This window comes from Typopeltis vanoorti, chromosome 25 (genome assembly GCF_054136105.1).
Source record: "Typopeltis vanoorti isolate ZY-2024b chromosome 25, IOZ_Tvanoo_1.0, whole genome shotgun sequence".
In the NCBI taxonomy this organism is placed as follows: domain Eukaryota; kingdom Metazoa; phylum Arthropoda; class Arachnida; order Uropygi; family Thelyphonidae; genus Typopeltis; species Typopeltis vanoorti.
This window is the reverse complement of record NC_143573.1, coordinates 77,123,521-77,137,372: the sequence shown is the minus strand read 5'-3', so window position 1 is coordinate 77,137,372 and position 13,852 is coordinate 77,123,521. Positions and strand designations below refer to the sequence as shown.

Here is a 13,852-nt window from a genome sequence, read left to right as displayed (position 1 = left end):
AAACAATAATCTAAGGTAGAGTTGACTTGATTTTTAAATTCCAGAAGTTGAGCAAGAAGTACTGTTTAGAATGAAAAAGAATACCAAGTTTTTCGAAAGTAGAAGAGGCTATGCACCTGATGTGCTCATGCTAGGACAGGTTAGGTATGAAAGTCAACCTAAGAAGAAAAAACTGATCCTGGTTGGTGAGCAGGATATTGTCAAAAAGTGCAAGAGAGTGAAGTATGGCCTATGGTCTTTCTTCCAGGAAATGAGATGGAATTGCATTTTGGTGGCATTAAAATTAATCAGGTTATCCTCACCCCACTTGAAAATCACAATGAGATCAGCGTTGAAGGACAATAGTTGAAGATTTTGAAGCATGAATTACCTGAGTACAAAGTTTTGAAAATGAAAAAGAGTAGTGGAGAGTAGTGTAAACAGCAAAGTTGCGAATAAAACTGGATATCAGAGAGAGGAGATTGTTGATGTAAAGGAGGAAGAGTATAAGTGAAAGCACAGAATCCTCAGGTACACCAGCACTGACTGAAAAATCTGATGAAAAGAAATCAGGCAGCATGATCTGCAATGAATGATCAGTAAGGAAGCTAGCAATTCATTCACAAAGGGGAAGAGGAATACCACAAGACGATAACTTAGCAAGAAGATCACAATGATAGATGCACCCAAATGCCTTGGAAATATCAAGAGCAATCACCTGGGCTTCTCCAAACTTTTCCATGGCTTGTGTTCAAAGACGAGTGAGGCTGGCTCTGCTGTGGAATGAGAATGACAAAATCATATTGGCAATAAAGTATTTAGGAGCATAACACTGTCTTACATAGAATTTAATATCTCTATTTGGATATTAGGTTTAATGCCACTTTCAATCATAATGGGATCCATATAACTGATGAATAGAGATGACAGTACTTTAGTTTTAAAATTAAGTGAAAATCTGATCATGACAATTCCTTTCTTCCAAGTTTCTCTTGGAATTTTTTAGCCTCTTTTCAAGCATGTTTACATAAATTTTAACTGAAACAATCAACTGGGAAATTGATTGCTTTGTAATTCTGACATTTAGGTTTATTATCCTTTTGTAGGAGAGCACTATTCCAATCATCTGAAATTTGTCATTGCCTCCAATTAGTGAGAGTGATCAGATGGTCTCAACTTGCAAGATAGTGAAACATGAAAATTTCAGTCAAGAGCAGTTTATGTGGAGCTACAAGGTAGGTGATTACGACAAGCTTAGCACACAGCTTAAAGCAGTGCCATGGCATAAAGATCTGAAAGGAAGGATGTTTGTAGTGGATGGGGGAGGGATAGGTAAGAAGCATTATCAGACTGTATAACTCAAGGTCAGGAGGGTAAATCAAGTAAGAGTTAGATGGATAAGTAGTGTCATTAAGCATGAACTGCAAGGAAAGAGAATTTTGTATAGGGTATAGGAGGAGAAAGGTAACCAGCAAGCTCATGAACAGTGCAAAAGATAGGCAAGAAAAGTGACCAGCATGGCAGGGAAGGAAAAATCAGATTATGAGAAGAAATCAGCCATGCAGGCTAAAGGAAATCACAAAGGGTTCTTTTGGTATGTGGCAAGTAGGAGAAAGAATGACTATGAAAGGATAACTTTAATGAGCACTGATGGTAGAGAGGTAATGGAGGCAGACAACATAGTTGAGCTACTGAGTGAACACTGTGCAAGGACACATCATCCAAGAGAGGATATTGCAGTGGAAGAGGTGACAGTGACTGATGTGAGAACAAAGGTTGATGAACTGATGTACTTAGGATATCGCAGAATCTCAATACAAATACAAACTGTGGGAATGGATGGAATATCAGCTTGTGTTTTAAGAGAATGTGCAGGGGAACTGGCGATGGCTTTGATTAGGCTGTTTAATTTAAAGTTCAGCTCTGGCAAAGTCCAAGGCAGTAGAAGGAGGACAAAATAATTCCTTTGCATAAAAGTATGATCTAAGTCTGTGGCAGCAAAATTATAGACCAATCAGTATCTCAGGAGTGGTGGTAAAAGTACTAGAAATATTGTTCAAAAAGAGAAATATGATGTACTATAAAGGGCAACATGGTTTTGTGAAGGGTCAGTCATGGCTTAGTAATTTGATAACTCTTTATAATACAGCGACAGTTGCATTGGCTAAAGGAAATGGCTGCATGATGATACTGCTGGATTTTGCAAAGCCTATATTTAAAGTGAAATTGAAATTTTTGTATGCAAATATGCAAGAGATAAAATAACAGATTCATATTTAAGTGAATCAATACAAACAAGCATATGATTTGTTAAGAATATATTAGATGAATATAAACTGAATGGACAGGCCTTAGAAGTTAATGAATACAAGGATTTTGGGTATACTGATTGACAGGGAATTCAATTTCAGGAATCTTATTAATCTAGTAAAGCTCAGCAGATTATAAGCTTACTATCACAAAAACTGGAATTTCAATGTTCATTGAAAAGCAGTCACAAGATGACAAACAAGTTTCTCGACCCAACAGCTGGTAGCTTTTCTGTCTAAGTATAAATAATGCAATGAACATGCTTAGCCACTCTAACAGTAATGATGTTTACATGTCAGTCAGAACACAGATGCAAAGTGTGCATTGAAATTGAAATTAAATTTGGATACTGTTGAAATAACATGGATACAATGGATAAAACAGTTGATATTTTTCAACCATATAAACCATATGATGGGTGCCTGAACTATGAACACTTACAATAGAGAACGAGACATGCACAGTGTGCCCATTAAGTAATGGGACAACAATTATTATATCAAAACAAAGAACTATGTTTGGAATTGTGAATTACACAGATTCAAAATAATCTCCCTCCAACTCCGAACAATATCTGTTGTACAGGTGTTCAAAGGCAAGGCAGAAGTCCTGAATGGGAACCTTCTTCAGTGTCTAGGTCACACCGAGTTGGATGTCCTCAATGTCGTCTTTCAAGGCACACTTCATCTTTGAGAAGAGGAAAAAGGTCTCCAGGAGCCAAATCTGGCAAATAAGGGAGGAGGATGTTCTATCACACAGATCAACTTCGAAGCCAGAAACTGCTTCACAGGCAGCAAATACAGTCTGCAAGTGCATTGTCATGCAACAGAAAGAAATTGTTGTTTTGGAACAGTTCTTTCCTGACACGTTGCAAGTGGACCTATAAACCTTGCATTACTTCTTCTTCTTCTTCGCGTTATTCCCGCTTCATATGCAGGGTCCGCGTGTTACTTAGATGCGACTACTTGTTAGTACTACTCCCAACCGACCCGTCGCCTGGTCTGCCGCTGGGGGAGATATATTTTTGACTGTAGAGGTGTATGTTCACAGGGCTGGTTTGCCTGTTTGCGGGATGAAAAACGCCAGATAAACTGGCGGAAAAAACCCTACTGACCGCGCCCAAGACCGGCTAACTTGGCTATGCCTGAGGAAGATCCTCAAATTCCTCACGTCTACAACGGGAATCGAACTTGGGACACTCCTTCCCCAGTCATATGGTTGCGAAGCGCAAAGCCACTAGGCTAACCGCGCGGTCCTACTCCTAAATAATAATGACTGTTCACTGTGGTGCCCTCAGGAACAAATTCATGGTGGATAATTCCAGCAGCATTGAAAAAATATATCCACAGTATGATCATCCTCCAGGAACTTCCTCCTCTCTTAAAATGTTGAAAACCAGCAGAACATCTGTGCATGGCTCAGACAGTCATTGCCATAAACTTTTTTTTTAGGTCTTGGTACACTTCTGTAGCAGTTTTTCCTAATTTACAAGAAAATTTTAGCACAGATTTTTGTCCCATGACAATTTCTGACATGTTCCACTCACACAATTTTACTTCAATGGCTGCATCACCCGACTCGAAAGTTGCACCTGCAATTACAATACACTCTAGTCAAAACTATAAACAGGTGTGTTACTTTTATTCACAGGGCTGCTCTGTAAAAAATCAATCTCATTACTTAACAGGCACAGTGTGTATTACAAATTAAGCATTTTTCCTCATTTACTAAGTTGTGCTGTTGGCCATTATTGCATTGAATTTAAACAGCTAAAACACTAAAATCAACTTTAATGCAGAAACTGAAACTAACAATTTATTGTTTCTAGTTACTTTGGATGACAGCACACACATATTCTACCAGATACATCAACATTAGTTTACACCACCATACTTCTATATAATGAAAACATTAACACACAGAGCTAGAGCGATGTATTCCAATGACATCATACTCCAAAATGAATCTTCAATAGTTTCACTAATGATGGATACAATCTTGCAGAAATAGAAAAATTAACTTCTCTCTTCTTATTAATAGCATGGAAAAAAGGCCTTTTCAAATTCCTCAGACATCAATCCAATCAAGCATCTGTGGTTTATGTTGGAACAGCACATCCACTCTGTAGCAGCTCAACCATGTAACTTACAAGTATTACTTAGGATTTGCTAGTTACATGTTGGTACCAAATACCACAAGAAATGTTTAGAAATCTTGTAGCATTGATGCCTCACTAGATAAGAGCTGTTTTGACGGCACGTGGAGGACCAGCATCATATTAGGTAGGTGATCATAATACTATGGCTGTTCGGTGTACTTCTTCTCTTCCATCCTCAAGACAGGTTATGTCCCACATGGATATTGGAGTATAGTGGAGAGCCTTCCACCGTTCTCTGCCCGAAGCAGCTCTTTCATATGCCAACAACTTTAAAAGTCCAATGCAGTTCTAATGGCTTTATACCATGTTAATCTTGATCTTCCCCTGGGTCTTATGCACTCAAATACCAGGCAATGAAAGCTGTTAAATTCAATTCACACAATGTGACCACACTAATGGAGTTGATGCTTTATAAGTGTTAAGAATTATTGAGGTAGGGATATTCAAATCTTGCAACACATGTGCATTAGTCTTATGTTCTCTCCAATGACTTCTGTTTATCTTCCTGAAGCATTTCAATTTAAAAGCTAACAGTTTCCTCTCTGTTCTTTTTTTAAGGTCCAAGTTTCTGTACCGTACAGAGCTGTTAGTAGTATTATACTTTCATATATTCTTTTTAGTTGTAGGAATTTTGTTGCTTTTTTTTTAAATTTTATCAAGTTTATTCAGCATTGACCATGCTGTGGAGAGTGTGTTTTGTTTTCTACTGTCATTTAAATTTGAAGTCATTTGAAGTCCAAGGCAATTAAAACCATTAACTTGTTCTATGGTTTCCTGATTAAGTGTTATCTGTATATCTTCTGTCTTCCAGTTTTCATTATCTTTGTTTTACTTGAATTAATATTTATCTGTTATAATTACTATATCTGCATATATGATATGTGTGATTGGCCTTCCAGTGACTTTTACTCCTTTTGTTAGGGGCAATGAATCTTTAACCAGTTCTTGGATGAAGAGTGGACAATCTTGCATAACTCCTCATTTGTTTTCAGGTTTTTTAGTTAAAATTTTTATATTGAACTATTGCACTTGTATTCTGTAGTAGTTTGAAATCTTAATAAACTCTATGTTTTTCTTTGTTAATATTTAAATAAGTTTTCTTCTATTGATAGAATTAAATGCTTGTTTAAAATCCACAAAACAGCAATAAAGACCTCTACCCTTGTCCAATGTGATTTCAGCCAAACTATGAAGAGTAGGTTAATTGTTGATCTGTTTTTTCTAAAGGCAGCTTGTTCTTCTTCTGTTAGCTATTTGTAAAAGTTATTTAGATGATTCTGTATTATTTTCACAAATTTTTCTAATAGTGGCAAAGAAGAGAAGAGTAACTGGTCTATAATTATTTACATTTTTGAACATCACCTTTTTTACCAACAGGCAAGATTTTGCCTATTTTCCAATCATATGGGATAGTTTTTCCTGGTGAAAAGAATGTTAGTGAAAAGTTTGGTTAGTTGTTTAATTAGATGAGGTCCACCACAGTTATAGAGTCCTGTGGGTATTTCACCATTTCCAGGTGCTTTTGATGATTTAATTTGATTAAGTGCAACGACATTACTTCTTCCTGCAGGATTATGGGTACTGTATCTTTCTTGCTGATCAGTATATGAGGGTGACTATTAAATTATTTAAACGAACTGACAATGTATACTGGAATACTAATTAAAAGAAACTATAATAAATACTTCCTATATTTCGGTCACATTGCCATCTTCAATGGGAACATACTATGACATGTGCACACAAGCACTACAAAAACCAAATGAGGCAGAAGAGAGAAACTACTGTTGTTCCTAGAATCCTAATGGTGCCTTCTAGTGGGCTATATTGGGTTGTCTTGGCTGTTGGGCTGATGTTCTTGTGATGCACGCTTCCCAAATTTGGGGCAGTCTCATGCACCCAAATTTGTTGAGGTTTGGAAAATTTTTTAGAGCTGAGGCTGATTCTATGAACAATCTTTCATATTTAAACTTGCTGTGGTGAAATAGAGTTCCAGATGAGAAGGCATAATTATAAAAGGATGTTTTATTTAGTTCATGACTTAAAGCATAAGTTTAAGCCTAAATTGAATGTCATCAAAGACAGGAATGGATCATTACTAACAGAAGAGTTGAAAATCAAAAACAGATGGAAAGAATACTGTGAGGAACTGTACAGCAGAGTGGATAAAGAAAATTTTGATTTGGAACCTACTCCACTTAGGCATGAAGTTGAAAGAGCAGTTAAGCAGCTCAACAGCAATAAGGCCCCAGGTGCAGATGAAATCCCAGCAGAGTTAATTAAGGCAACATGGGATAGAGGGATAAGAGTGTTTCATAGATTGATTACAAGGATATGGGAGACAGGATCATGGCCTAGAGACTGGAAGAAGTCAGTTTTCATACCACTACACAAGAAAGGTGATATGAAGGCATGCAAGAATTATAGAACTATTAGTTTGATATCTCATGCAAGCAAAATTTTATTAAAGATCATGCTAAATAGGATTGAGGCCAAAGCTGAGGCAGAGATGCCCGAGGAACAAGCAGGTTTTAGGAAAGGTAGGGGCACCAGAGATCAGATCCTTTGCCTTAGACAGATCATAGAAAAATATAAAGAATTCAGACTCCCTCTGGTAATGTGTTTCTTAGACTACTCTAAAGCTTTTGACTGTGTTGAGCATGTGAAACTGTGGGAAGTAATGAAAAGAATGGGTTTTTCTCAACACACTATCAGGTTGATAGCCAACTTGTATAAGGAACAAGAAGCCACAGTAAGAACAGGTGTTGGATTGACTGACTGGCTTCAAGTTGGAAAAGGAGTTAGACAAGAATGTTTACTTTCTCCTCACTTGTTTAGTATATATGCAGAGGACATCATGCGTGAAGCATTGGATGAGCTCAGGACAGGAATTAGGATAGGAGGTAGATTGATCAGTAATCTGAGGTACGCTGTTGATACAGTACTCCTTTGTAATGGCATGGAAGAACTAGGACTAATTCTTAACAAAGTTAACAAGATCAGTAATAACAGAGGATTTCAACTCAATTCTAGCAAGACAAAGATCATGGTTCTCAAAGGAAAAACAAACAGAGAAGCTCCTGAGAAACAAGTGTACCTTAATGGAGAAAGAATTGAGGAAGTCAGCAAGTTTGAGTACCTGGGATCCATTATTAATGTGAAGAATTGCTGTTCAGAAGATGTCAAAAAAAAGTTAGGAATGGCTAAAACAGCAGTCAGAGACCTGTCTAAAATCTGGAAGGATGGATGTATCTCCATGGGAACAAAGTTGAGGATTTTAGATGCAGTTGTTTTTCCAACAGCGACTTATGGATGCGAGACTTGGAACCTAAAGAAGTCAGATAAGAAACGGATATCTGCTTTTGAGATGTGGTGTTACAGAAGGCTGTTGAGGATATTATATACTGAAAGGCATACAAGTGAATGGGTGTTAGAAAAGATTAGTAGAACTTTAAGGTTCCTTAAGGATATTGACAGAAGAAAGTTAAAATATTTTGGACACATAGAAAGGATGGAAGGAGGACTTCTCAGAACAGTAATAGAAGGTAAAGTTCCTGGAAAAAGAGGCAGGGGTAGACTATCAATGAGATGGATGGACAGCGTGTGTGGAGTGACTGATCTTCAGAGAGTTGAGGCCGCCAGAAAAGAAAACAACAGGACTACATGGCGAGGCGTGGTGTGGAACATCACCGAGCATCGGAGTGAACATACGGCATCTGTAGATGCCCAGTGAATGGGGAGAGAGAGAGAGTGGTGTATTAACATGGCTTTCTTCCAATGTATTCTGTGGTGGGTATCCAGAGCATGGTCTGCAAGCCCAGAGTGGCTGTACTGGTGAAACCGGATGTAGTCTTTGTGTTCCGAAATCCTGACATTTGCTGTCCTACCTGTTTGACCAAAGTAGAACAGTTTACAGCTGCAAGGGACCTGGTATACCCCAGGTAGGTCTAGGGGAAGTGGTTGGTCTTTGGTGGAGCAGATAAGGGATGCCAATTTTTTTATATGATTTGTAACATGGGTTCACCACTCTCCCCACCCCTGGCCAACTTCTTTATGGAGAGTTTTGAAGAGAAAGCCTTAAACTCTGCCAAACAAAAACCCACTGTTTGGCTTCACTATGTTGATGATGTGTTTGCTATTTGGCCACATGGCTCAGATACACTCCTTAAAACACTTAAACAACCCCCCCCCCCCCCCAGAATCCAGTTCACCTTGAAAAAAAGGAAAACAACAGTCTCTCTTTCCTAGACACTCTAATCACTTGCCAGCCTGATGGCTCCTTGGTATTCTTTGTTTACAGAAAACTCACTCATACAGGCAGATACATTCACCAGCAATCTCTGCCCCACCCCCCACAATAATATGGGGTTATAAAAACACTATATAACAGGGCAAAATTAATCTGTTCAGATGACAATGCCCTAACCACTGAACTAAACCACATCCTTAATACTTCTTAGCTACAACCCCCCAAAAATCCAAAAAATATTAAAACCAGATAACCACAAGCACCCCCCCCCCCCTTTCATAACAAAGATTATACTAAATCCATCACCATTCCCTATATCTGGGGCAACTCGGAAAAAATAACAAAAATCTTAAAAAACATGCTCTAACTTCTTGCTACAAACCATATAAAAAATTGGCATCCCTTATCTGCTCCACCAAAGACCAACCGCTTCCCCTAGACCTACCTGGGGTATACCAGGTCCCTCACAGCTGTAAACTGTCCTACTTTGGCCAAACAGGCAGGACAGCAATGTCAGGATTCCAGAACACAAAGACTACATCTGGTTTCACCAGTACAGCCACTCTGGACTTGCAGACCATGCTCTGGATATCTGCCACAGAATACGTTGGAAGAAAGTCACGTTAATACACCGCAGCAAGTTTAAATATGTGACTGTTCATAGAATCAGCCTCAACTCTAAAAAACTTTCCAAACATCAACAAATTTTGGAAATTTGTTGATGTTTGGAAAATTTGGTGCATGAGACTGCACCAAATTTTGGAAGCTTGCATCACGAGAACATCAGCCCACCAGCCAAGACAACCCAATATAGCCCACCAGGAGGCACCATTAGGAATCTAGGAACAACAGTAGTTTCTCTCTTCTGCCTCATTTGCTTTTTGTAGTGCTCGCATGCACGTGTCATAGTTGTATGTTCCCGTTGACGGCAATGGGACATTGCAGAAATATACGAAGTATTTATTAAGACAATTAATTAATATTCCAGTATACATTGTAAATTCCTTAAATAATTTAATAGTCATGTGTTACCAACATATAAGCCTTTCTACAAGAAATATATGAGGGTGGTCTAAAACGTTCTTGGCCTCAACGATAGATGGCAACACTATCAGCAAGATTTTTTTTTTTCTAAGTTGGTACATCTGTCATAAACATCCATGTAAAATTGCCAGTCATTCTATCAAATGGTTTGCTTTATACAGCTGTCTGAAACAAAAGTGTTGTCTGTATCCCATGAAATGGATAAAATTGAATATTGTGCGGTTATAAAATGCTTTGTAAAAGAAGGTTTAATCCAAAAAGAAATTCATTCGAAGTTCATAAAAGTTTATGGGCACTCTTCTCCTTCATTTTAGACAATTAAGAAATGGACTGCCGAGTTTAAACTCGGCCGTACCAACCTTGAAGATGATCCACATGAAGGACATCCAAAAAGTGTAACACCACCAGAAATCATTGATCAAGTGCACGATATGGTATTAGATGACTGGCGAGTCAAAGTGCATGAAATTGCTGAGACTATAGACATTTCAAAAGAACGTGTAGGACATATTTTTCATGAAGAATTGCAAATGAAAAAGCTTTCCGCAAGATGGGTGTCCCGCTTGCTCACAGCAGATCAAAAACGCGTGAAAATCTCTGAACAATGCTTGGAAAGTTTGAACAAGAATAAAACCGATTTTGTGAGTCGATTTATTACTATGGAAGAGACTTGGATTCACCATTACACACCAGAATCCAAACAGCAGTCAAAACAGTGGACAGAAGCCGGTTGTTCCACGCCAAAGTCGGTTCAACAGGAAAGGTCATGGCATCAGTGTTTTGGGATGCTAAAGGCATTTGGTTTATTAATTATCTTGAAAAGGGTAAAACAATAACCGGGGAATATTATTCCGATCTTTTAACCAGACTAGACGAAAACATTTGTGAGAAAAGACCAGGTTTGCAGAAGAAAAAATCATCTTTCATCAGGACAATGCACTTGCCCACAAAGGTGGTTTGGCAATGGGAAAATTAAGGGATCTACACTATGAATTGTTGGAACATTCACCCTATTCCCCATATTTGGCTCCCTCTGACTTCTATCTCTTCCTCACTGGTCAGCATTTTTTTTCGAAAAGGGATGGGATAAGGGTGCTGGAGCATCGCTGAAATAAATGCATTAGTCTTAAGGGAGATTATGTTGAAAAATAAAAATAATTTGAAATTATAAATTCGTTTTTTCATTGTTAGGCCGATAACTTTTAACCCATCCTCGTATGTGGGTGAAAGTTTTATCTTTAAAGATATTGGAGAAGTAATTGTACCAAATGAATGTACACATTTGGTACAATTACTCCTAATATTTCCTAATACTTCTCTATTTCCACTTACCTTGTCTTGAGAATATTTTATGGTGGGAGGTGAAGGAATGTAGTCTTTGGTAATGTCTCATTGTAGAGTAGAGAAATTTGGAGTCATGACATAAATAGGCTTCTGTACATTTATCTACTTTATCATTCAGCCAATCTATTTTTGCATTTAGCACATCCTGTCTAGATGACTTTGTAAGTAAGCTTCTGTAATAAGTTCCATTCGTTTTCAATGTTAACTTCTTCCTTGTGTTATCTTTCCTTTATATGTTGCCTGACCTCATTTTGATATGCTGTTTTAACAGTATCCAAGTGGAATTTTTCCAGTTTTGGTTTGAAGTACTTTTTTTTTTCCTGTGTGTGTGTGTGTGTGTGTGTGTGTGAGAGAGAGAGAAATTTTAATTGGATTTTTGCAGATAAAAGCACTAAGAAGGATTTTGACATTCAAAACAGGATTTTTACAGCTTTGCAGATTAATTTTTAGTATTTGAGTTTGGTGAAGTTAAGGTGTATTTATGGACAGGTCTATGGTAAAACATAGTGTTTGCATCTATGTTAGTAGTTAGTGTTAGACTGTTAGTAGTTTATGGTGATGATGACATGAAGAGGATAAGAGGTTTAAAACAGGGATGGGAAAACGTGAGAGGCAATGAAAAAATGGGCAACCACAAACTCATTGAATATGTGAAACTTTGGGAAGAGTGCAGCAATCAGTTCAGTCAAACAGACAGTTAAGTACACGGTTGATGACAAAAGAATTAAATCTAGACAGCAATAGGGAAAATGATTTTGACAAATGATTTGGAAATGAGAAAAATTTCTGCTGCATTGTCTAAGTGCATTGCTGCACAAGGGGATTACTTCAAAGGTGATAATAGCCACAATTCTACAAGTAATTTCTGTGTGCATGTCAGGAATTTGTCATTTCTTGTATACAAAGCTTATCACATCCGATTTTGAACTAGTTTAAAATTATTAAACATGTCGTAAGCGCAAGCATCATTTACTACTAATCAAATCTTAAACTGATCAATTTAGCACATCTAAACAGGGATAAACACAAAAAAGTTCAAATACCTCATAATCCCCACCAGAACCAGTATCAGGATTTGGTCCAAAACCTAACATACGAGCAAACTGCCACATCCAAGGATTGACAGGAACCCTTCGCCTAGACTGCCTTCCCCTTGATATTGGCTATACATAAAATAAAGAAATTAATAGTAAGGTAACATTAATTGGTCCCCAAATCTTTTAAATGACCACAAAACTTGTATTTATTCACTATCTCAAATTTACATTCATGCTTTTTCAAGAATTCTAACAATAATAATGTAAATAATATTTCTTATGACATAGGCATCTTGATCAAGTCCTAAGACATCACAGGAAGTCCAGACTAATCATTATTGACACAATGTCTATCATATCTCTTCTACTTATTCACTGAAAAAGCATTCACAACCACTTCAGGCAAACATTCACTCATTCATTATTTTCCAAGAAAAAGATCTAGTCCTCATGCCCTTCCTAACTACACACTTAACAATTTCCGGGGATGTTCCTATGCTATCGTCTGTCATGTCCTAGGCAAATTTCTTTAGCATCTACTATATAAAACTCCTTAGTAAAATATCTGATAACCAAACTTTGTAATCCAAATTTGTCTTTTTCTCATAGGTAGCATTCCACAGACCAGATACCATTTTGATCTTACCTCTAAATGCTATTCACTTCCACATCACCCAAGAAACCCAGGCAATCAAATCTGTGCACAAAATAGTCCAGATGTGGTTATATCAAACCTTATAAAGAGGAATAATAACATCCTTATCCCTACTGTCAATGTGTTTTCTTAACATCCATGAGATCCATTGAAATGTTTTGCCTACTTTTTGCAATGATCCTCTAAACTTCAATGCCCAGTCCACATCACTCCGAAATCCATAACATAACCGATATGCACAATTTGCACTCTCTTGTCCCAAAGTGCATGACAATACATGCTAAATGCATTTGTTTGATCAAAGAGAAGAGAAGTGTCTCCCAATACAGACTGATGGCACACCACTAATCATTTGCTCTCTCTCTCTTTGATCAAACTTCACCATATATATCTGCCTTACTTATGTCCCTAGCTGCATACCCATCCCAAGTGTTACAACTTATGCAATAGGATGCTGTGTAGCAGCCTATTAAATGTCTTTGCAAAATCTAAGAATACCATGGTGGAGCCATTTTCCACATTCGATATGACTGTCATTTATTTCAGAAAGTGCCTTGTTGGCCTAGTGGTTAGCACACCCATTCTCCAACCAACAGGCTTACAGGTTCAGATCCACTATGGGCAGAAATGTTTGATTGCCTTTAAGTGGGAGATGAATTTTAATGCTGCTGTGAGACCACTGCCATTTGTTATTGGAGGTCTGAAACAGCTTGGAAAAAAGTTTCATGTTTGGTCTCCATGGCAAGGTTTCCAAATTTTGTAAAAAAAAAATAGGTAAAAAATATTTAAAAAAAATTAAACAATTCTTATTCTGCCAATGGTACTAATGCATTATAGGTTTGCAACCTTTGTCTTAATAAAAAATTTATTAAGATAAGACCTTCCTTTAAAAAAGTAACATTCCTTTAACCATCATACTTAAGATACTCTTCTTCTAGCTTTACAACTCTATGAGTTTTAGCTTGCAAAACAAATTTTCAGCCATTATTTTCTTTTCTATGCAATATTCTTCCAATTCTTAATTTTTAAAGTTGTAAGATCTTTTTGTACATCATCAATCCATATTTTTCTTGGTC

The 13,852-nt window shown here is 37.4% G+C and overlaps 1 protein-coding gene across 1 annotated transcript in view; it reads right to left on the bottom strand.

The window, feature by feature from the left end:
- LOC150092865 (RING finger protein 44-like) overlaps positions 1 to 13,335 on the bottom strand; it is a 59,328-nt gene extending 45,993 nt beyond the window's left edge. Inside the window, exon 1 of the mRNA XM_090414683.1 lies at positions 12,128 to 13,335. Coding sequence (XP_090270809.1) covers positions 12,128 to 12,196 — 69 coding nt within the window. The 5' untranslated portion in view covers positions 12,197 to 13,335. The remainder of the gene's footprint in view (positions 1 to 12,127) is intronic.
- Between the last annotated feature and the right edge of the window lie 517 nt (positions 13,336 to 13,852).